Raw genomic sequence first — 24,561 nt, 5'->3', positions numbered from 1 at the left:
AGTGCACTACAAAGCCAACACAAGGGTACATTTGTGTTTGTGGGTTAGACCATGGTAAAGCAGAGAACTAGACAGGGTATCTGTTACATAGATATCTGTTATAGCAGATCTGACTTTTCACATTTACACACCAGTTTATTTGGGGGAATGTGCCAGAGAATTACTGTGAGTAATGAGCTTCCCTTCTAAGCTGTTCATTTATATATTTATCTGGCATTTGGCAAACTCTGCTTTTTAATACCAGGTTAAGAAAACAACAGAGGCTACCCTGCAGACAATACAAGATATGGTCACCATTGAAGATTATGATGTGTCAGAGTGTTTCCAGCACAGTCGCTCAACAGAGTCTGTGAAGTCAACAGTCTCTGAGACATACCTGAGTAAGCCTAGCATTGCAAAAAGAAGAGCTAACCAGCAGGAAACAGAGCAGTTCTATTTCATGGTATGTTGGTTGCTTCCTCATTCATGTGATGCAGACCAAACACCTGAAGTAATCATTATCCAGAAGTTCCTGGGATTTATGTGTCATGCATAGTAATAGATTCATCTGCATTTCTACAGAAATTCAGAGAATATCTGGAAGGTAGCAATCTCATCACAAAACTTCAAGCAAAACATGACTTGCTGCAGAGGACACTCGGAGAAGGTAAATATCACACAATAAACTGAAAAGTGATTCCAAACTATACAGTGAACCTACTGAAATGCCAAAGATATGCAGGAAAAAAATACAAAACTTAAAGCTTAATTGTCCAGTAAACATAGATTTGATTTTTACCAATCACAGTTTTGGTGCAGTGGTAAGAGTATACACAGTAATTTGACTTTATTTCCTCAACACATAGTTATTTCCACTGCACAGATATTTAGACAAATTACTGTATTTGGCAACAGAACTATTGAATGAAAAATCTCCTGCCTGAAAGGAGAGTGACACAGCCAGTGCAGGCTTATTTAAGAGCTATGATAAATGTAGTATTTCTACACCCTAACCATTTCTGTTGACTTGAGGTTTTTAATGAATCACACACTGTGCATAGTTCCAGCCTCTTACCAGCCCTCCCAACAGACAGTTCCTCATGCACTGAAGGGGAAAGGGGAATTGCAGTACAGACCTTGAGGACTAGACACACAGAGTGGAACAGACTTGAGAGGAAGTGAGATTACACCACAAAGAATAAAAATCTTCTTCTAGAAGTCAAAGACTGTGATTTAAAGTTTAGACTCAAGAAAGGAAACCTGTTTGCTAAAAGAATTACTCTGAAAGATGTTATTTTCTAGTATCCCTAGTTAATCACATCTCTTCTTGCTTTTAATACAAAAACCCAGATCCCCAAATCAGTGGAGGTGCCTGAACAGCTATTGGCAGTTCAGTGGCTATAACCCAAACGGTGCCCCTGTCCAGGGAGTGACTGAGGTTGGGGGTAGGATATAAGCAGCATTTTATTTCAAAACTGAACTGTAGAAGATTGTAGCTGTTTTTAGACAGCTACCTATGTTATCTTCTTTCTCGTGGAAGTTTTCATTTAATAGATTTTTATTTTGAATGTGTGTGGTGAACAGTTTATTCACACAAAACAGTGTGCAGCTGACTTCAGTCAAAAAAAGAGGATGTTTTTCTTCTGGAAGCTCATTGAAAATGTCTTTGGAAAAATACAGTGAAAGGGAGGGAGATAAAAGGCAACAGAATCTGCTGCATAAACCATGTTGGAAAAAAAGTAAGGAAAGAATTGTTTGAAAGGAAACCTAAAGAAAAGCTTCTCAGTAGGGTGACCCAAGTGATAAATTGCCATTAGGCTCTGGGCCATTCTGCCATGCTGAGGCATGCTTGGACTAATCTGTTTGAAGAGTTCCCTTCTACATACCATTTGTATGTAGTTAATCTGTGTTGTCCACAGTGGTTTTGCACATATTTGTTGTCCCAACACCATAGCATGGCACATACAAATAGTACCTCAAACATATACATTTACATTCAAAGCTGATATTTGGAGCCATCATTTTTACAGGTTAAGAAGTTCTAGTACCCCCTTCAGTTGAGGCATGACCTGCATTAAAATGCCCATGTCTTGGATGGAGAACTTAGATTCTGAAAGTTTCTTGAATGGAGAGGATTGAAAGGATCGAATTACAGTGGTATTGTGAACGTTATTGCTGTAGCTAATATAGAAATGAATTGGTAGGACATGAACTGCTCCCCTGCTCCCCTCAAACTGCCTTTTCTGGAAACTTTAATATCAGCAAGACTGCAGACAAATAACACAGTGTGCTGTGTTAAATAAAGTGGGGAGAAGGAGTGGATTGTCTCAACTGCAAGTTTTCCTTTGGCACCCTTTCTTGCTTTCATTCAAAACTATAGAGTGTAAGGGTGTAGGCTGAATAGATCCAGGTTCCATCTGCTGCCCACAATGTTAACAGCATTTGGCTTCTGTCTTGGTTCATCACCTGCCTACTACAGTCTTGCTGTTCATGAACACAGCAAATACATATTCAAATCTGCACAGGGAAGATAGATGAAGTGCTCTGTGCTGAATCTGCTTCTACACACTTGGAAAGTAAATAAGAAACACTCAAATGAAATTGATAATAAACATAGGAAGCACACTGATGGTCACATTAGTTCTGATCCAAAGGCTCATCTATTGAAAGAAGAAATCAACAAAGCAAAGGGAAATGCAGGACAGAAAACAAGGAGTTGTAGAAGAAATTCCCCTAACACCCAGACACCTTTTGCCCTAAACTGTTTAATATCAAAGATGTGTTTAAAACCCCCCAGGCACAGCATTTGTAACATCTTCTGTTTTACTAACATTTATTATTGGAATTCTTAGTGCATTTCCCATAGTAACCTGAGTAGGGAGAAGTCCCTGGCTTACTCTTTTTCTGTCATAGGTTATTTTTCATATTCTTCTTTGATCTCTCTTTTTCACCTATCTAAAATAGATGCCAGCAAGATTCACTTGTCTTACTGTCAGAGTTTGTTCCCAGAGTGTTTTCTTTGTGCTGCTTTGAGGGGATCCACACTCTTCTAGTATTGCAAAATATATTTTCAGACTAGGATCTTCAGTACTGTGCAGTACTTTGCATGCATCTGAACACTGGCACATAATAGTATGTTTTTCATATCACTGTTATTCATTCTTCCTGGAGTCTGAAAAGCTGGTTTAGTGTCACTTTCAAACTGGGACGTGTACTTGGACCTAGCCCAAGTGAAGCTCAGAGTGATTTTCAGAGATCATATCCATAGATCTGTCTGGGATAGGTGTTTAACTCTTCACTAATACCTTACTTGAACCTGTTAATAGCAAATTTTGTTTGCAGTGTGTGTCACTTAACTCCTTTAAAGACCTTCACAGTTTTGTCATGATTTGATACAAAAGTATTTCAGTCATCTGCACAGTGCTCTGCCTCCTTAGCTGCTGTGATCTCTCAAGATATTAATAAATGCCTTCTGGATTGCATAAATGGTCCTAATGGGAAGGTCTGAGTAAATGGCTGCTACATTTTTTGCCAGGATGAAAAAAAACCATCAGAAGTCCACTGGGTTTCCCTTTTCTTTGCAAGTTTTTGATCAGTGAGAATATTTTGCCACTCTGTCCATGGCTGTTTAGTTTCCTTCGTCACCTCCTGTGAAGAAAGTTATCAGTGGCCTTTGAAAGTTTAAGTAAATTAATTGAACTGATTCTTCATTATCCAGTATTTTACTGACATTTTCAAAGATTTTTACTAAATTAATAGGGCATAATCTCCCTTTGGCAATGCTGGGCTCATTGGAACTTACCATACCATGATCTTTGTCCCGTTTCATTATTTTGCTTTTCATTATGATGAATCAGTCATGCCTGATTTACTGGTCTGTTGATCTGCCAAGGAACCTTTCTGGAATATATTTGCTTCTTTACAGTTTCCTGCAGTTCTCTGTGGTGTTTCTCAGTGATAGTGTTGTGCTTTTTTTCCTGTAATACACAGAGAAAAGAGAGTAGGCAGTCTTTTAATAACTACTCATGTCTAGAGCCCTGCATTTTCAGCACTGAACGGGTTTAGGTGCAAGGCACAGGGGGAGATGTAATCTAATCTTGGCACAGCTCTATTTCCATACTGATTTAGCCACTGAAACATATGAGCACCAACAATAGACATTGTTTGGAATTTTGCTTGAAATTATTTACAGTATCAAGTGACTCTAAATCTTTGGGTAGCTTTCTTAAAAGTTGTTCCATAACATGGGTTGTGTTTGTATTTTAAGTGAAACTGTGGCGATAGTAGGTAACTACAGGGCCCTGTTTGTTGTATAGTTGTATATCTTTTGCTTGGTAGTATAAAAGTTAGGGCTAAAAAAAATTTGCTAAGTATCATTTAGATACAAAAATTTCAACCTAAAACCTACAAATCATTATTTCCTGTTTATTGAACTTTCTAGGTCACAGAGCTGAATACATGACAACAAGGTAAGATATTTTTATCTGACTTGGTTTAGAGTTAGAAAATAGGTAAAATCTTAGAATTTACAAATTTTAGAACAACTTCATAAGGCTTGTTGCTGTTGTTACATAAATTATGTACAGACCCTGTGTGTTTTAACATTCAGCATTTCTGTTACAGCATGCTGATGAGTAAAGGATCAGACCATTCATCTTCCTCATTTTTGTGAGCTGCTTTGGCCAGTGTCAAGTGTGGAACAAGCTGGGAGATCCTCAAAAATATTTGTGAATCACACATCAAATTTGGAAGTTGCAGGGAGGACTTAAAGGCTCAAAAAGAAATATTTTTCGGTTGTCAGAGATACCTTGTCTCTCATAGTTTGTAATTCAGTTGGTCAGGATACACCGTTTAAAAGTAGCTCGTAGGAAGATCAATTTGGGCAATGGGCTGTGTCTTTGATAACCCAGCTCTGAACACAAATACCTGCCTCCCCCTGCATCCATGTGTTCCATACTGAAGAGAAGGGATTCGGTGTTAGATCTCCCAGCTTTGTGCTGCCTGTAGTTTTTCAGTTGTGTAATGCCACGGCTTTGAAGCTGCCTCCAGATATTAACCTGGATAAGCTCTGCAGCCCCCAGAGACTAGGAGAGGGCAATGGCAACTGCTTGAATTTGCAGCTGCCACTTCTATGTATCAGTGCTACAGGCAGTGTGCCCTGCTACAGCAGGAACATCCAGCCCAGCTTGTTTGGTCTCACCCTTCCCTTCCCTTCTCTTCCCATGCAATACATCCTTGCCCAATGCCTTCAAGAACTGTATTCCCTGGTCCTGATGTTTCCAGGACATCTCTACACACTTTACACTGGATTTTCTCCCACCACTCCATGTTCTTTATTAGCTCTGTGAAGTTGGACTTACTCAACTTCTTAGCTTACATGACCTCAGTTGAAAAGTAGTTACAAATCAGAGCATTCTTCCCAATTGCTGCCATTAATTCTGACAGCTGTACCTTTAACTCTGCCTCCAGGTGCTACCATTCTGGGAATGCATGGAAATCAACAAGTTTATGTCTAATGAGAAAAACCTCCTTTCTTGATTCCAATGCAGGCGACTCATCAGGCTCACATCATCCTAAGTTCCCTGCTATGTAAACAGCTGAAAGGAGATGGTGGATTTAGGCAATGATTTTGCCTTAGCAAAGTGGGGGAGCAGTGAAGCCATCTTACCTCCTATCTTGTTACAGCTGGTCACTTAGAGAAAAATACTCTGAGGAGCAGGGCCTGCCCATCTGTTCCTCACACCAGCTCCTAGGCTTTGGCTGGGCCCGGCCTGTTGCCCCAAGGTTCAGTTATGTTTCTGGACTGTGAGACATGCAAACAGAAACGTTCTTTAAGGTCAAAGTTAAATTGTAGGAGGAAAGAAGATATCTTTAAAGATGAGTTTAAAATAGCAGACAGTACTTAAACAAACTAAAATCCCACTTATGAGTGCTATATGCCTTATTGTTTCTCACTGATCCCCCAAAAACATTTGATTTTTTGCTAAGTTCAAAAAACCTGTAGAAACTGCTGGTGCATGGGAACTAAGGAAGCTTAGTTGGCATGACATTCACAAAGTAGTCTGTGATCCAATTTAGCTGTTGGCATGACATTCACAAAGTAGTCTGTGATCTAGAGAACAGTATTTATTTCCTGTAATCTCTTTCAGTATTAGTCACCACGTGTAACACACTAGTTAAAATTTTGCAGACCAAAGTTTTGTGTGTTCTTCCTTTACTTCTTTATGTGTTATTCTGGTTTTATTTATTTGTTCAAGTTGATGTACTTTTAATTCCATTAGCCAATTAGCAAGGTGTTTATTTTCATGTGTGAAGTTGTTGATTGGTTGGATGTGCAAGGCTAAAGCTGTTTAACCTTCTTGGCTCTAGTTGAAAATGCAGACAGTTTGGTTTTGAAGCATCTTAGGAGTGTGCTGAGCAGGTTTAATTTGCATTTGAATTTTCTCCAGCATGAAGCAACTTTTCTGCTTGATAAGAGGTGCTTCGAGTGGTCTGTGTTCTGCCATGGCTGGCAGGATGAATTCCAGTGGTTGCTGCACATCTTATGCATGACCACAACAAAAAGAGCCATTCCAATTGTGCAGTGTTTGGAACAAATTTATATGGTAAAACTGCAAAACAGGGGTGCATAAAGAATGTCATTATTTATCCATAAGTAATTTTTAATGGGGGAGTTCTCCACTCTTTAATGTGATACACTTAAATTTGATGGAAAGTCTTTATTTGATAAGTATTGTGTTTATTGCTCCCTTTACAATGTTCTCTTGTTTTGCCATGAGCTTACAGACATTTCATTTTATTGTGTGACTTAATTCTACCTTGCTCAGTAATCATATTCCCTTCCCTTAGGCCTCCAAATCTTCCCCCTAAGCCCCAGAAACACAGGAAGCCCAGACCCCGATCACAGTATAGTGCTAAGTTGTTTAATGGTGATTTGGAGTCCTTCATCAAGGTACTGGCACCAGCCACCCCAGTGGCTGATCTCAACACTTCTTACTATAATGGTCACCAGCTCACCAAAGCTGTGGCAGATCATTATGTTTAAGTCTGTCCTGGGGCTCTTCTTTCCCAGTTGATCAATATAATACTTCCTGAAGTCAAAGGGAAAGAGGGGGATTCGTTTCTCACATTAGCCTCCCTACAGTTGTGGTAATCAAGTAGGAATAGTATTGTCAGTCTGCTTTTAGTAGGAAACTTTGCTTCATGTAGTAGGTAGGATGTAGTGGTGCATCCCACAACTTACCACAATTTCCTGCTTGCTATTTTCATAACATCCAGTGTTCAAAGTCTGTGGAGAAGCAGCATTTCTCTGGATTTGATATCCAGATTTTGATTTCCTATGACTTTAGGAATTTATTATATTGTGTGAAATTGTGATCAACACTATTCTGGTTCTTGTATCTTTCTGTATTTATTATCTTCTTCTTTCTCATACTTTTATTTCTAATAATGCTTCTAGCCGAGGCCGAAGGAACTCTCACACGAGACATCAGGTATCGTTCTGGTGACAGGAGAACACCTCTGCCTCGCTCTCGGGTTGCACTCCTGCCTGGCTCAAAATGAGTTCTTTCAGAGACCTGGAGGGAGAAGTTTGCATTAAGAAATGAGTGTACAAATATAGCAGGCAAAACTAAACCAGAGCAGAGCTCTGGAGGGATTGCAGTCTTAAATGATGGATATTCCCTTACTCATTTTCAAGGACTCGCCCACATCACAGTTTGTGCCTTTGGACACTAGCTGACACAGCTACAGGAAAGAAATCTTTAAAAATTGTAAAAATGCATTTATAAATGCAATGAATTAAATTCTTGACTGCAAGCTCTGTGAATTTTGTTTGAATATTACAGGGATTTTTTTTTCTTGTTCAGTATAGCTAGTGGCAGACATTTTGCAGAACAAATTCTGTGCTCAGTGGCACCGTATTGATTTAGCTGTCTTTGAATCAAGCTTTCAGTCATCCTCAGTACAACTAAAGGGGAAATTATTATTATTTTCATTGTTACTGTTACACAGGAGGTGCCATGAAATGCAAAGACCTTGAGAAATCATCACATGAGAAATAGATGAGTATCATGAGCAGTTTCTTGCTTAAGGGTGAAAGTAAGCAAGGAAGCAGAAATCCTCACAGTGAAAGCCCCTAGACTAAAGAAGGGCAAAGCAAATCAGGAGAAATGGTACCCTATCATTTTCCCTCACAAGGGGACATGGCAGTGTGGCTGACAGGGCTTACTTGCAAGTGGGGAGTCCTACATAAGTAGTCTTTCAAAAGGAAAGGTCAGAAAAGCTGGTAGCCTTATGTCAGATTTGCCAATGTGGGAGCTACCTTAGGACAGCCTTTCTGCCCAAAGACTGTGTCACTCCTGGTGGGGATGAGTCATTTTGACAGGCACAGCTAGTGAAATACAGTGTCAGGCCAAACTGCTTTGTGTTTGAGTTTTACATCATAAGAAATTATAACTAGTCACAAATATCCATTCACTGTGGGGCTGTTCTTGTAGCTTCAGCTGTAGGGTCACTGTTCTTGACACTCACCAACACAGATTGTTACTTCAAATTATTTTCCTTTGATTAGATCCAAAAGGCAAAGCTGATAGTTTAGATTATTTCAGGGTAATACTTAAGTACAAAGTTCTGTGTGGTTCTGAACAGATTCTCCAAAAACAGGTATGAAAGAGATTTGGGCTTTGGTTTTTTTTTGTAATTTCTTACTGCAAACACTATCTTTTCCTAGGCTTTACATTCTTTGCATGAACCATGAACTACTAACAAGAGATGTGGGTGCATGTTGTGCATTTTTGCTAATACTCTGCTTTTCTAGAGAGCCAGGCTGCTCAGTGTTGGTGAAGATTATGGTGTTCCTGGGCTTAACAACTGACCTGATCCAAGGGGTTTTTTATTTAGCTCTTACTGAATCCTGACACAAGTCAAAGAGGAAATGCTAATCCAGTCATTACTGGTTCTTGGCTAGCCAGTCTTTGCTAGGTTTCAAATTGAGACAAACAAGCCACAGTTTAAATAGCAAAGTTAGTGATAACAGTCTTTTGTAAGCCCCACTAAAACAGTGCAGAGTACACGTGAGATTAGAGGGTTAGGTTACCTCAGGAGGTGCAATTGCTTTACTGTGTGTTATTTTTCAAACTTTTTTAGTTGTTTTTTCTACTTGAGCTTAATTCATAAACTTCCCATTAGTGTAGTTTAACATGAAAACCAAGTACTAATTTGTAAGAGGAAATGTGTATTCTGAGTTACAAGATGCTTTTGAATTAATGATTTTATAATTCAGACTGATTTTATACTAAACTTCCAAATGAATTAGTCAATTCTCTGAGCACTTACATATTGGAAATTCATTTGGAAAGAAAAATTACAGCTTCCAAGACAAGCAATTCGAATCAACATGCCAGCCCATCACTGCCCCATGGCAGGGCACACAAACCAGCAGGGCCCATAGCAGTGCTTCAGTCAGGAGGGAGACATCATGGTACCCCATGCAATGTCACTTGGTGGCACTGCTCCAAGAATGTTTCTCATAGTCCAGCAAATCCAGAAAAGCCTTGTAAATTATTTGTGATAAACTTCTTCTTACAAAAAGAAAACCCCGCATTGAGGAATTGCGTCCTGTGTAATTAGGTCCGTGTAGGATTTTCTTCACCAGGAAAAGAGAGGTCAATTAAATGGATATAGAGGAATCATCTTCATCATTAATTATTATTCTTAATTATAATCTTTTTAAAAGGCACATTTACTGCTTTAATTGATTTTGCTTCAAAAATCTAAAATGCATGCATGAGCTTAGATGTCACAGTACAGTGTTAGCCAGATACGGTAACAGAGGTAGAGAACTGAATTTCCTGAAGAAATTATTTTGAGAACCATAATCCTTTGCTTTACCTGTTCCTTTTCCTCCCTCCCTAAATGGGAAGAGACCTCTGTTAAAAGTGGTATTTTTTCATAGGTGTTTTTGTGCCAGCACTGTATGTCCATCTAGATTGACCAAGTGCATTTTCACATTGAGGCCATAGCAGGGAGGTTTCCTCTTTCTGATCTGCAGTTCATACATTCTGCTCTTGTTTTTGCAGGATTCGGGGCAAGTCATTCCTCTTATTGTGGAAAGCTGTATCAGATTTATAAATTTATATGGTAAGCTCTGAAAAAAACTATTTCATTATTGTCCTTTTTTGTGTATCTTTGACATTACTCATTTAGCACCACATCTTTGTTTTTAAAATACAGATTTTAAGTATCTTGAAAAATAAAGTAATTTTTCAGCACTGTCTGCCATCTTTTCTGCAGGTCTTCAGCATCAGGGGATTTTTAGAGTGTCTGGTTCCCAGGTGGAAGTCAATGATATTAAAAATTCATTTGAGAGAGGTAATTAGATTTTCATTTATTTGAGCACTTTAATATCTGACATTTAAAAATCTTTTAAATTCTAATCATTTTCTGTGTGTGCTGCACCTAAAACTTTCCACCATCACATGCTTAAACGTGAAGTACAATGACATGTGCATGCTTTCCCCCCATTATGTCCTGGGAGCTTGAGGGTTTTTCTCATTTTGTTTAGAGAAGGCATATGACTCTACAGTCAACTGTAAACATTAGTCTTTTGTTAATGGTAAACTGCAAATAATAGTTTTTTATATTTTATTTAAAGATCCTCTGAAAAGAAAGGTAATGAGTTTAATTTGATTCAAGAGACAACTTAATGAAATCTGAAAGTCCTGTTGCTTGATCTTCTGGAATACAAGTGCTCAACTTTCTGGCCCCTCTGCCAAAGTTGCATCATGATCCAGGAAAATAGGGAGTTTAAAAAAGGGTCATTCCATTTTTCATTCCCAAAGGAAACTTCAGCCCCCAGAGGAGGAATTACATGAAAAATGCCAGGAAGTACAGCCAGCTTTTTCAATATCAGTGGCTCGCAACACCCAGCCTCGGATCGCTCTGCTAGGGAAACCAGGATCCAGCCATCCTCCAAGTGTGTCAAAGCAATTTTGTTACAACCCTTTTAAATCTTACATTCTTTTTTTTCTTGAGTGTTAAAAGCTGGGTTGTTTTAATTTCTAGGGAAAATTAAAATTTCTGCAGATCATCTGCAAATGACAAGACCCTTGAAGCAGTGAGTCTTGTGACTAAAAGCATAAAAAATATGCACAGTATTTTGCTTCCCAGTATTGGTTATATATATCTTGTTAAACCTGATCTGTTCTCTGACAAGATACATAAAGCAGCTGTTTTCACTTGCTAAGTGAAGCCACATCCCTCCATTCTGCAGCTTTTAAATCAGCTTATTCTTAACTCCTCCTCCTAGGTAGCGTTATCCTTGAAGATCCATACATTTTAAAGTGTTTCAAAATAAAGATTATTTATGTAATTTAAAATTACATAAATAAAACAGTGCAGTCATGGTTGAGGTTGCAGTTAGATTTTTGACAAAGTGGTTGCATATATTCCTGATATTTTAACTTTTTATAATGAAGACACATATTCAGTTCAATGAGTGGTCTAACTCCATTTGTTTTATGTAGGGATCCAAAGAAAAGTCTGCAAAACTATTCAATTAAGAGTGTTTGGTTTTTTTATTTTACTAACTGTAAATCACAACATGGCCATAAATACCTAGCTGGAAGTTCAGGACCTAAGAGATCACTAGGTTATGTAATTTAAGGAAGCTTTATTTAGGCTGCCTTTTTTTAGTTTAATCATAGCCTGGGATTTCTAAATCAGTGTTTATTATCTTACTTGAATGCTTGCATTGCCACCTCCCACATACTAAAAACAAAACCCGCCCAAAATGTCACTCACTTCTAAAAATGTTCCATGCAAGAATGCTCCTCCATGTGTGTTTCATTCACTTTATTTACTTTTTAAGGTGAAAATCCTTTGGCAGATGACCAAAGTAACCATGACATTAACTCAGTTGCTGGAGTACTGAAGCTCTATTTCCGAGGGCTGGAAAATCCCGTCTTTCCTAAGGAAAGATTTAATGATCTTATTTCTTGTATCAGTAAGTATAAATTTCTGGTTTTCCTCAATAGAATTTTACTTTCAGATACACAGTAGTAGTCTGAAAACCAGCTAACTTCACAGATTTTCCTGAGGTTATTTGTTTGCTGTGTGTAGCAGTCTGGCTCAGTTGTTAGTCATACTCACAGCTGTTGTTCCTTTTTTCCATTGGGATTAATGTACAGTACAATTCTTTGTTTAACAGGGCAGGAAGAATATCTTTTGGTATACAAGGGATAGTTAAATTTAAACACATTATTATTTTCCTCTGTGCACTGAGGCAGACAGAAGCAAATGAAGTTGTGAACGTGGAAACAGATTGTGTTACTTTCCAAGGTTTTCATGCCCCACAGCTTGGGGTCAGCACTGGTGAATAAGTAACTAACTGCTCAACATTGTGTGATTCTGGACCTTTATTGTGTTCTGCTGAAAACCACCAATCTAACCCAGAAAACTCTTGGGTGCAGGGATGGAGGGGAAGAGCTGAGTGTTGTCTGCAGGAGAGCCTGGTCTGCCTTCCCACACACGAGTTGTAACGAGGTGCCTTGGAGGAGTGTTGCATGATCTGTGCCCTGCTGGTGCTCATGACCAGACATGGAGAGGTTGTAGTAATTTGGAAAGTTGTCAGTGGATTAGTGAATGACTCTGACGTGCACAAAACCTCTTCCAGTTCACTGACCCCTGCAGGTGTTGAGGGGTGAGGCCAAGCCAGCCATCAGTAGATTTGCTGTTCCCTGTGGGCACAGTGGTCAGAGGAACTAGCTTTCAGGAAGAATTTCCTTTCTACCCTTCCTTTATAACTTGCCCCCTTCAACCAAATGGAGAAAGAGGCAGTTTCACAGGTAATGAGAGCCAGTCCTTTGGGGTATTAATGAGGTCAGGCTCTCCAAACTGTTATTTTGGCAGAGATCTCAGCCCAGCAGACAAGGCCACCAGTTGATGGGTGCACAGTGTTCCAGGCTGGCAGTCAGGTGTGGTTTTTGGCTCCCTACTTGGGGGACACAGTGTGTGTGGTTTGCTTCCCCCACAGGGAGGATTGCAGTAATTCCTCCTGGAGGTTCCAGGTGCGTGCAGCACTGTGATCATGTCTGTGTGTGCTATTTTGCATTTTGTTGTTTTTGCAGGGTTTTCTGCAGCTGTTGCTGCTTACAGACTTGGTGGCACTGAGGAGTCCTAAAAGCCACAGTTTGGCAGTCTGATCCCTGATGCTGAGGGGGACAGTGTCTTTTTAGGAAGCACAGTCCTGGTTCTGCTTCAGTTCAGCTTTAACTGATTGTGGTGCTACAGCCCAGAAAATCTCTGCAAGTCATAGAAATTGAAATGTAAGAAAGGATCATTTTGACTGAGTGATTTTCTGCGTGACAGGGATGATAGAACTCCGCCTAATAATCCTGTACTGGTTTCCATAACTTCTGGATGAATTAAAGCATATCTGCTGGAAAAAATTGTTGATTTAGTGGCTTTGGTTGATAGAAAATCTACCACATTCTTGGATAAGCTGTTCAAATGAATGATCACTTCTATCATTAAAAATTTGTACTAGATTTCTTTCTCAAAGTTCCTGCTGTCAGATTCTGCCCATTTCATGTTTTTATGTCTTCATTATTTTGACTAAGCATTAAGAGAAATATAAATGGTGGTTCTTAAGTGTGAAGATGTTACTGCAGTCTGCTGAGTTGAAGAGACTTAAATACAATTGTAAAGTAAATTTTAAAATATCTTGAATGAGTGTTCAGTTTGCGGAGACTGTACAAGTGAATGCTCAGGAGATGCAAAGATAGTTGCCCAGAACAGCCTTATAAATATGTTCCAAGAAGAGGAACCTGGATGATTTCAGAGTTCTCATTCACCATTGAAGGTGCTGAAGAGGGGATGGGGTATTTGGAAAGAGGGGTGGAAGTTCAGTGGACTGAGCTGACAGATCTGCGTGGCACCTGCACGGGCAGGAGAGATTCACCAGCCTTCCAGAGCATCACTGTCTGAGAGGGTTCCAGTTCAGTTACCCCAAAAAAGTATTTCTTTTGTTGTTAAAAACTTCAAGAAAAATGGCTGTGCATACTACTAGATCCCTAGTGCTAGATGTTGTTTTGCATAGAGAATGTCCAACTATTGCATGTTCCTAGTAGGCAATTAATTATTTTCTTGCGAAAGAGTTGACAACCTTTTATTTACATAATAGGATCATCCAGCAGAACTGAAATCAGTAACAATAGCCTGGAACAAAGTCACTGCTTTTCACAACAACATTTTAAAATGTTTATTGAGAAAGAGGTGTTGCCATCTGATCCTGGTTTAGACTGAGTGTTCTCTGAGGATGTCATAAATATGGACTGTCATCTCTATGACAGTTTGTCAAAACAAGGTGTAATGACTGAGTAGTTCTGCTAGCTTTGACTTCTGCTATTACTGTTGTACTGGAAAGCAGAGGATTTTAGTCTGATAATATGTTGTAAGAGTCTGAGATCTGTTTTCTTACAGGTTTTGGGGGAAGCATGGCGGGGGATGATTTTGTTGTTTGGTTTGGTTTTCACAAGATTATCATTAGGGGCATGCTGAAATGGCATATCAATGCCTTCAGCACAGGGAGGAGAGTTAAGTGTGGACCAAAGTGGGACAAAGGGGCTTTCTCTGTGAGCACACCAGCGTGAGTTTGCTTTGTGTTGTCACGGTGGGGGGAGTTTGAAAGAAGTATGAGGACAAGAACAGCTCTTGTGCCTTGCACCCAGAGCCAGCCCCAGAACCATATGCTGAGAGCAAGGGGCTGTGTGGCTGCATCTTCTGGTTATCTGAGGAGCCTGAGGTGGAGTATTTTTACAGCTGTGTACTATCCTATGTGCTTTGTTGAATGGTGCGCCACTTCCAAGGAATCAGAATGCTTTGTTGGGATGAAACAAAAACAAAAACAAACAAAAAAACAAAAACAAAAAAACAAAAGACCAACCAAACAAAAAACCCCAGCCTTCCTAAATACACTATGTAGCACCTATATGGTACATACTGTCATAAACTGTGGGTCTAAAACACCATGTCCATTGCTATATTTTAACCTTAACTTCGGGTGTCTTGCAAAAAAGAAAATTGTCTAGGCAAGATTTCTCCTTCATTTCAGACTTTGAATCAGTCATAGTTGTATTAGTTCTTTTTCTGTGCTTATGTGGCCTCACATATTATGTATCTCGGTCTTCCTGCTAATGGGAGCAGGGCCAGACTCCCTTTTTCTGTGAGAACTTAGCTTAATGTAACTTCTTTAGATACATAAAATCCACAAAACTTTCACAGGTTTAATTATGCGTTTTTAAATACTCAATTCATATTGCATTCATGATCTGAAAAACACTGAGGAAAGGCATAAACTTTCAAATAAATTCTTTTCAAACAGTTTTTCAAGATAAATGTCAGTGTGGTTTCTTAATTGTTGGCAGAAATTGTTACAGAAGGGTAGAGGGAGAAAGGAAATTTGTGAAGTTAATGTTCACATAAAACTGTAAAAGGGCAGAATGTCACACATTTTATATGGAAATGTAATGTTGCCAGTGAAAAACCCCTTGAAACTGAAGTACTTAGTTATGGATGTCAGGCATAATTGAGGCTACAGCTGCAAAATGAACCTTTCCTCAGTACAGCCACCGAGAAATTCCTTTACATTTATGCATATATTTCCAAATGAAATAGAGCATTGTGAGTTAATGCTTTCCATTTTGTAAATACAGTGGAAACAATGTGAAATTACTGTGATTTTTATGGCAATTTGTATTAATTACACTCATGAGAACAATGTTATTCTGTTTGGGCTTATGATCTAACTTAGATAAAATTTGGGCCAAGTTGTATGCGCTGGGCCAGAGCAAGCATGAAAGGTAGAGCAGAACATAAAGAATCCATCTGATTATGGGCCATAATGGTTTCTTCTCATCCTTAGGAGTGGCTACTCTTGGTTCCAGCAGCATTCTGTTATCCTGAGGACAATCCAAGGTTGGGGTGGGAAGGAGGGGAGTCCCACAGTGGGAAGGAGGGGAGTCCCAGTCCACTTCTTTCTGCCCCTTTGTGGGAACAGATTGGGCCAAAGACAAGAATTTGTAACAGGAGGCAGACGGTGCAGGAACTGAGGGCTGGCTGTAATTCACTGCTGGGGGGCTGCAGTTCCTCTCCTGGTGTGAGCTCTTACACACATGGCTTGCTTAAATCCACATTTACCTAGATAGCTGTGCCGTGCAGCAGGAGACACACCTGAGCTCTTCAGATTGCTTAATGTCTGCACAGAGCATTACAGTTCTTCGTGGTTTCATCTTCTTTGCCTTAAATTTCATAGACAAAAATGGCAAGGTGAATGAAAACTTATGTCCTTTTTTTCTTCTGATTTTTATCATTTTAGTCCCTTGCCACCAGCAGTGCCTGTTTACCTGAAGACATAAATGTTATGAAAGAAAATTATTTTACTTCTTTTCCAGACTACTGCCCATTACTTAAAGAGTAAAAAACTACTCTGAATCGTCAACTCTCCATGAAAAAGTTTCAACAAAATAGGAGGTGTTTTCCTCCCTAAGTGACAGTGGAGACTGCTGGGTTTGTCCTCTTGTAATGCCTTCTTAAATCGATCTAAAAGAGCTGTGAGTGGCATTGCTGGGTTAATATATACATATCTTTGAGCTGGATTGGACTCATCGACCAAAATGAAAAGAGGCACAAATTGTTAACTTCAGCACTAATACATATTCATGTAGATAACTTGTCAGCTGCAAATTGACCATAAAAATTACATCTGCAAGTGTAACTCAGTCCCATTTGGCATTCACAGGGTGTGTAAAATATGCATTAGGCATTCACTCTGTTACTAGTAGGCACCACACCAAGTGGAAATAGCAAGTAACCCCCACAAAGAGATACTACATTGGATTTTATCCTTCAAAGCCATGGTCCTAAAGTGGAGAGACATCTTACATTACCATTGTTCGCTTCCTCCTTTGTGCTCCTGTTGCTTGTGAAATATGCTTACCTTGCACAGCCCTGGATGTTGGTTGTAACACAATTCATTAGTTGCTGACACCAGGTTCCTCCTTCCATATGTTTTGATCAACAATATCTTCCCTTTGCCAAATGTTTGCAGTCCTGTTGTTCATACTGAGATTGGCCCATGGAGGCTGGCTGTTTAGAGAGGTTGGTCAAACATTTGCAGTCCAGAACTGATGTTTCAGGTATTTTCAGATGTTTCTGAGCTCTGCCTGCTCCCAGGCTGAACCTTCTCAGTTGGATAACCATGTCTCACCTCCAGTGCAGGAGAGGCCATGTGTATGACCAACTACAGAGCTTCCTTTGCTTCTTTAAATTAAAAAAATGGAGTAATATGCAGCTGTCCAGTTGGCCCAAAATACTTTGAAACCACCAGTAATTGCTCTCGTGCAAAAGACTTGTATTCTGCATCACTGCATCAATATATTTGAGTATATTGCCTTTTACATGCTCTACTACCTCAGGGTTATTGTTTAATTAAACTATAATTTACATTTTCTTAATGTTATTTGGGATGAATATACCCCTGTTTTCATTTCTAATTTAGTTTTTGTTTATTTGTGTTTGGGGGCTTCTGTTAGTAACTGTTTTCTCCCCTCTCAGGTTTCCTTTACTCTTCTGTGGTAGATTGTTCACTTCTGATCTGTTTCACTTTAGGGTTACCTTTGAAAAACCTCATCATGAGTCGCCAGGTGGTTAAAACTGTTATTTCTCCTGGAAGAGAAAAGTAGAGATTCATTGTTTCTGTGTGTCTCTACAGTCAGTGAAGGTGACAGTGCCTCTCCAGAAGAGGTTCCAGTGTTCTTGGAGACTGAAGATCGCACTTTTCAAGGCTTGAGTGCCTAGGATTTATGTCTATCTCATGTGATTGAGAACCAGTCCTTAGTGTGTGGCTGACAGAGAGGCAGCTAGCTGATAAATATATGCAATGACATTAATCTCGTCTGGATTCATTCATCCACATGAAGGACATGGAACATTTGCAAAGTCCCTGTGAGATCAGTAAATAAAGTCTTTTCCAAGAGCAATGCAGGATTGCACCTCAACAGATTTTCTTATGGATCTTGTGATCTGCCTTTTTGGAGGATTTTATGAAAAAGTTGAACAGACATCTCTCAGAGGGGATTAAAGTGAAGTCAGAGGCTAAGATTTAAGTAGACTTAAATGACCTCTGAGCCCTCTGTTTTTCATTTTTTGTAGTAACTGGTGGAAGCTTCTTAGATCCAAAACACCTCAGAAACTTAGATGCCTAGATAATGTTATGGATAGACAGAAAATCAAATTCCTTACATTATTAGGATACTTTGTTCCACTCCTGTCTGATGAAGATACGTTAATAGTTCTGGGCTCAGGTGCCTGGCTCTTCCACAAAGTGCTGTAGTCCTGAAACTCCAGAAGCTGCCTCCTTCCCGTCCTCTTGTTTCACCCTACAAGTATCACCTGTGCTCTGCTTTGACAGTCTTCCCACAACCAACAGCTTCTCATTTTGCTGACAAGAAACTCTCCTGCTTGTGGGTTTGACCCCCATGGCAGAGATGGGTCTGGAAGACAGATGTGTCAGACCAGAGCTCCAAAAGTTTTGCTTTGCTCTGAAAACTAGAAAACAATAACCATTTCGCTGTGTGATATTTACTTGACATTAGTCTTGATTTGTAGTTGATATTCCTGTGTCCTTCATAGAGATCTCTCTTCCCTGACTCTCTCCACAGTCAGAAAAAATACATTAATTCTCAGTGTGTTTGGCCTTGCCAGAGGCTTGTCCTCTTGCTTGTCTTTGGGAATATGAGTCTCGTCGTATCATTAGAGTAATGAACCAGTTTTCAAATCCCCTGATTTCTATTTCAGCTCAGCAGTTAAATTGCGTTACTAGGACAAATCATGTAATAGCAAGCACTTCTGTTTTCTTAGCTGAGAAATGGGTAATACCTCATCAGGCACTCAGGTAAAAAAAATCAGAGTAATGAAAAGAGTGTCTCCAACAGAAGTACTGTGAGAGGGGAGGTGTGTCCAGCTCTCTCCAGCATTGAGCTTGCCAGTATTTCCTTGCAGCAACTAGCTTGGATGGCCCCTCTGCCCTGAGGCTCTCTTTAGCAAAGCCATTGGAGGCAAAGCAATGTTTTAGCTTTCCTCTGCATGGGAAGCAGCAGAGCTACAAATTCTTTCTGCCTGCATGTAAAAAGATTGCTCTGTATTCATTCCATCTTTCCTAAGTACCCAAACACTCATGTACTGCATACACTCAAGCAATGGGGAAATTCAGCTCCACATTTCAAAACAGCATGCAAATATATTACATCATTACTTAGCTCCTTTAAACCAAATCAGTGCAGCCTCTTGAAATAATGTGGAAAGTACATAAATTTACCACTTGGCAGTAGTTTGGATTTTCAGTAAAGGGACTTTCATGGAAACTGGGTCCAGTGTTACCAAGAAAGTACTGGAAACACACGTCTCATTCAAGCATGTATGGCTTGTAACTGCTTCAGTATAGAGTGCAGGTCACTTCTAGTACTTAGTACTGATCATGCTCCTGGTAGGACAGCTGGAATAGTTCAATACATGACTACACAGCCAGAATCTCTGTACCTAATCCACCATCTCTGTGCTGCCTACTGGAACTGGTTCCTGACTCATGCATCTGTCAAACCTGTCTAGGAATTACTTGGAAGAATTGTAGTCAGCAGGGACCACAAGCACACTGGAGAGCGTGATAACTACTGAGTGGTAGTTGCCTGCCAGTGTGCCCCATCCTGGTTGAGCTCACTAGTTTAGACAGAGCTATTGCAGCCATACAGGCACCACACTGCTAGAAGGAGCTGCTGAACCCACCTTGGGTCCCAGCCTGGTGCATTTCTCAGGTCTGATTTGAATTCAGCAATGACTGAACCTGGAGCAGGGCCAGTCTCCAGAATTGTCTGGAGGAGGCAGGACTATAGCCCAAGGCATTAGCCAGGAAAGGCTGTAATGCAGGAGGCAAGTCCTGGTGTTGCATCAAAACTGCCCTCTAGCTTCTCACATGCAGCACACATGTGCTGCTGAAGCAGGAGTGTTGAAAGATGCATTGGAATGGGAAAGGACAACTGTAGTTGCTCTGTGGATGTTCACTATGTGAGCAGCTGCCAGACTTATCATGTCTCTGCTGTGGACACCAGTTCTTAACCAGTAATCAGAAATATTTCTTGACTCATGCAGTCCATGTTTACAAGAAACATAAAAAGAAATTTCAGGTCCCATGCTCCACTTGAGACGGCTTGAACTGATTTCCAGCTGGTGTTTGGGTTCAGAGTGACTCATTAGGTTATAAATTATACATATTGTCAGCAGTCCTTTTTCCTACCAGCTCTGCAGCAGCTCACCAGGGACACTGTCCAGCCTTAAGGGTCTCTGCTGGGGAATACATTTTTACTTCCTGCCAGAGTTTTGCTATTCTGCCTCTGCAGCAGATACCATAAGCCAAATGGACTTCTTCATGCAAGCAGTGGTTAGGTTGTTGTGCTTCTTCAGAAGCTCTGATAGAGGCCAGTTTGATCCCATCCCAGAATCTTTTGTTCCAGCACACAGTGGTGCTGACCCAATGGAATCTCCTGTGAATGCTGATGTGGGAGCAGATCTCACTGGCATTTCCTAGTGAACTATAACACTTCTAGGTGGCAAACAAAGTCTTGCTGCCAACATGCTCTTCTAATGGTTAGTTTTTAATACCAAAATAACAATTACTAGATACTCGTTTTCTTCTAAGAAATGTAAGTCAACACACATTTTGCATCTACAAATAAATACTGAAATAGCAATACCAAAAAGCACGTAAATAATGCCACTAATGCTGGTGTGTATTACTTATGTACACTTTCACTTAACACATTTTTATGTAAGTAATTATTTTAATTGTGTACTCCTAAATACCACATTTTGTGGTACAATCTGTTTTTCAGCTATTGGAATCAGCTCCTGTTTCTGATTTCCAAATTGCTGAATATCCACTTCAGTGCCACTGGACAGGATTTCTCATCTTAGTCTGCTAAGATTTCCCCTAGATTTTGTTAATGGCAGCATACTTTCTTGGCTCACATAAAAAGCATTACTGAAATTTGAGGTTGTTCCCACAGTGTCATTTACTGTGGACTCAGAGAACACACCGAGTTAAAAACTGAGATACTGCTTTTTCTGAAAAACAGTTCAAGCTTTTATCTTATCATTGCCTGACTTGCAGCCCCATAGTCTTTCTGACTATAGGAGATAGTGCATCCTTGTTACAAGACATTAGGAACCGATGCTTTTATCAGATGATTTTTCCCACTTCAGAAGAATTTCCGTGGACTGCTATAAAATCATTCGAGAAAAATGCAATCTTTGTGTTTCTTGGCTCCAAACCAAAAAAAAAAAATAAGGCCTTTCTCCTATTTTGCCACTAAGAGATTTATAGCTGGACATTTGATGAGGAAAACTTGCTAGAGAAGCTTGTTGATTGGATTATGTATCTGATGGGAAAATTCAAATAAAGAGAATGCATCTGTATTTGAAAGGATTGGCCAGCATCTTTCCTTGGTTCCTGCAGGTTATTTATGTACCGATTTTGTGGTTTTGTGAACTGTCAAGCTCAGCAAGTGTCCAGCATTTGACTTAGACAGATTTGTATCTTCTTTAAAAACTGTTACTTTTAAGCTGTGGGGTTTTATTAAGAGGGAGAACTTCTAGATCTTATTTTTCTAATAGGCCAGAATTAGAGGCATGTGGTGACAAAAAGTCAAAGTAATTTGAGTAAACTGACTGAGTGCTCTTTTCGACAATCATATACAGGGGAACATAAAACAGTTTCTTCTGTTTGCAGGAATAGACAATCTCTATGAGAGGGCCCTTCACATCCGCAAGCTGCTCCTTACTTTGCCCAGGTCGGTCCTTATAGTCATGAGATACCTCTTCGCCTTCCTCAACCAGTAAGTACTGACCCCAGCTGCTGCAGCTGTCTCTGCCTTCCTTTGCTGCTGTTGAAGTTCTTTGGGTTCACTCATACTCTATGTAGAATTCACATTTGAGCTCCATTTAACACAAAAGATGATCTTCTAATTGGCAGTGGAAATAGAATGAAAATGCTGGATTCCATTCAAAGTAGAATTCCATTTGTCCAGAATTGAACAAGACAGATTAAAGTGTTGTCTGAAATGGGGAGTACAGTCTACAGCATTAAAGCTAGCAACAGAATAAGCCAATAAGAAAAATAACAAATACAAACTGTAGCTACATTAAAACTAGTTTATGCAATTTAAAAATGCCTTTCTTTTCATTATCTCAAACTGATTTCTCCTGATGGGAAAAACCCCAGTATATTCAAGCAATACAGGCACTACAAGCTACCTGTTTGATGCTAGGCACCACCAGGGTGAGACTTTGTCTTGTCTGCTTCTGTTTTCTGATAACAGGAGTATGAGTACAGAGAGCACACATCCCCTGAGTATGCTTTGATGTAGAGTAGCTTGTTTCTCACATTGCAAAACACAGGCTGGAAGGAGGATTCTGTGAGAGGGAAAGTGGTGTTCATGTCTTCATCATCCCAGAAAAAAACTTCTTCCTGTAAGAGAAAATAAAAGACAGGCTAGGCAATTGAACTGTGTTTCTTCCTTCAGTACTTCATGGCCCTGTCTGGTTTTGCTGACCCCAATGGTTTCACAGAAAATTTTGTTTATGTGCACTTTGCCCTGATTCTAAGTTTTCTCTTTCTACTGTCAATTTGTCTGTTTCCTATTCTATCTGTTTTCATATCACCTTTTTCCTCTTTTTTCCTAAATTTGCCCTTTGCTGATTCATTCTGTCTTTGTGACCTTCCCCATTTCATCCAGCCTGTCTGTTCCTATAGAAACAGGGTCTTTTGCAGCCAGGTTATTTGTTCATGCCTGTAGTCACAGCTGTTCCTGTTTCCTTTCTTCTAGCAATTTCTGAGCCACTTTCAAGCAGTATTTAAGAGAGAGACAGAGATCTAAAGTTTTATGAAGATAACCATTCATTTGAAACTGAATCCATCCCCCAAAAATTACACCATGTAAATGTCTTAAAAGCTTACATCACAGCTTCTCCTCTGCAGAGACATACAGATCAACCAGAGCTGTCTAGGGTTGTACTTGTTATGTGATCATGTTAGCTACATCTGTGCTCTCCACAGGAATGCAGTTTGGAAAGCAGATTAAATACCTTACTGCCTCCAAATTGCTCCTGATGCATCCACAGGAAAAATATTCCCATTATTTGACTTCCTGCAAATCCCATTCTGCTTTTTGCATATGCAGTTATGCCTGCTTGACCACATGAAGTCATCATGTCTCATAGCAGACCTAGCCTGGTGTAGCCTCCCACACAAGGCTCCAAAGTTAGATCAAGTTGCTCAAGGCTTTGGCCAGTCAAGAACCTCAAATGGCAGCAACTCCTCAGCCTCTCCAGGCAGTCAGTCCCAGGACTAGGTCACTCTTATAGTAAAGAAATTTTTTGTGCTTTCATTGGAATATCCCTTGCTGTGTCTATTGCCTCTCATCTCTTTGCACCTGTGTCTGTCTCGCTCGTGTTAATAATCTTATCTATAGTAGGAGATTGCAGCTAAATTCTCCAGTAACCTTTTTATCCAAAGGCTGAACAAACCCAGTTCTCTCTGCTTTATATTATAATTCATATGCTTCAGCTCCCCAGCCATCTCTGTTAGTAGTCCTTTCTGGGCTTGTACCAGTTTGTCAGTCTCTCAAAACTAGCCACAGAACCTCATGTGCAACTTCACAAGCAGCAGTTGGAAAAGGAATAATTCATTCCCTTAACCTGCTGCCTTTTCTCTTCCTAATATAGCCACAAATGCTGTGGAATGTCTTCCACCCCATGGGCTGGACTTTGCATTCATCCTTGTTGAACTTAATTGAATTCCATTTCTCCATTCCTCCATCTTAGCAAGGTCTTTCTAAATGGTAGCCCTGTGTCTGACCTTCGGCACATTTACTGCTCCCTTCCCAGTGTGGCATCACCTGTAAGCTGGCTGAGTGTGCCCTCCATCTCCTTGTGTAGGTCATTCGTGGAGATGCTAAACAGTACCAGCCTTGCCATTGAGCCCTGAGGAGCACTGCTTATTAACGGCCATCAGCAGAACTTCACATTTCACAATGATTGTTACAAGGTTTTTTTACAGTTTTGCATGTATAAAGTCTGAACCACCTGATAAATCAGAAGAACAAGATGTCTTCAATTAACACACGGGACAGGATAGTAAATCATGGCATAAGGAAGGGGCAAACATGATTAATTTTAAAAGCTAGTTATGAGGGTAGTCATGTAGAAGGTTTTCCTCATGCATATGTATTGATTAAACATGTAAAACACTCTCTAAAATTCCATTTCTAGAGGGAACATAGTATTGTATTTGAACACAACCAAACATCAGAATTCCTATGCTGCTTCAGAGTGCAGGACAACATGGTATAGGGCATCCCAGCATGTCAGATTCTAGTTGGCTGGGCCCACATAGAACCATTCAAAAGCCAGCGCTGGCATTCAGTAAAAATGCCAATGCTTTTAAATGAGGGAATAGATAGCAACTTCTCATTC

The 24,561-nt window shown here is 39.9% G+C and overlaps 1 protein-coding gene across 3 annotated transcripts in view; it reads left to right on the top strand.

Annotated features, from left to right (window-relative positions):
• The window catches only part of SRGAP1 (SLIT-ROBO Rho GTPase activating protein 1), a 137,109-nt gene that overhangs the window by 96,626 nt on the left and 15,922 nt on the right, over nt 1-24,561 (top strand). Inside the window, exons 9-16 of one of the 3 annotated variants that reach the window (XM_030960325.1) lie at nt 245-442; nt 562-646; nt 4,421-4,448; nt 7,439-7,472; nt 10,059-10,119; nt 10,273-10,350; nt 11,849-11,983; nt 21,818-21,923. In XM_030960325.1, the coding sequence (XP_030816185.1) occupies nt 245-442; nt 562-646; nt 4,421-4,448; nt 7,439-7,472; nt 10,059-10,119; nt 10,273-10,350; nt 11,849-11,983; nt 21,818-21,923 (725 nt within the window). Of the gene's footprint in view, nt 1-244; nt 443-561; nt 647-4,420; nt 4,449-4,602; nt 6,971-7,438; nt 7,473-10,058; nt 10,120-10,272; nt 10,351-11,848; nt 11,984-21,817; nt 21,924-24,561 lie in introns of those variants that run through there. The other 2 variants (XM_030960324.1, XM_030960326.1) reach the window with 2 other exon arrangements.

The sequence above is a fragment of the Camarhynchus parvulus genome, chromosome 1A (assembly GCF_901933205.1).
Source record: "Camarhynchus parvulus chromosome 1A, STF_HiC, whole genome shotgun sequence".
NCBI classification, from domain to species: domain Eukaryota; kingdom Metazoa; phylum Chordata; class Aves; order Passeriformes; family Thraupidae; genus Camarhynchus; species Camarhynchus parvulus.
Note: the sequence above shows the minus strand (reverse complement) of the source record. Positions and strands in the feature narration are given on the sequence as shown.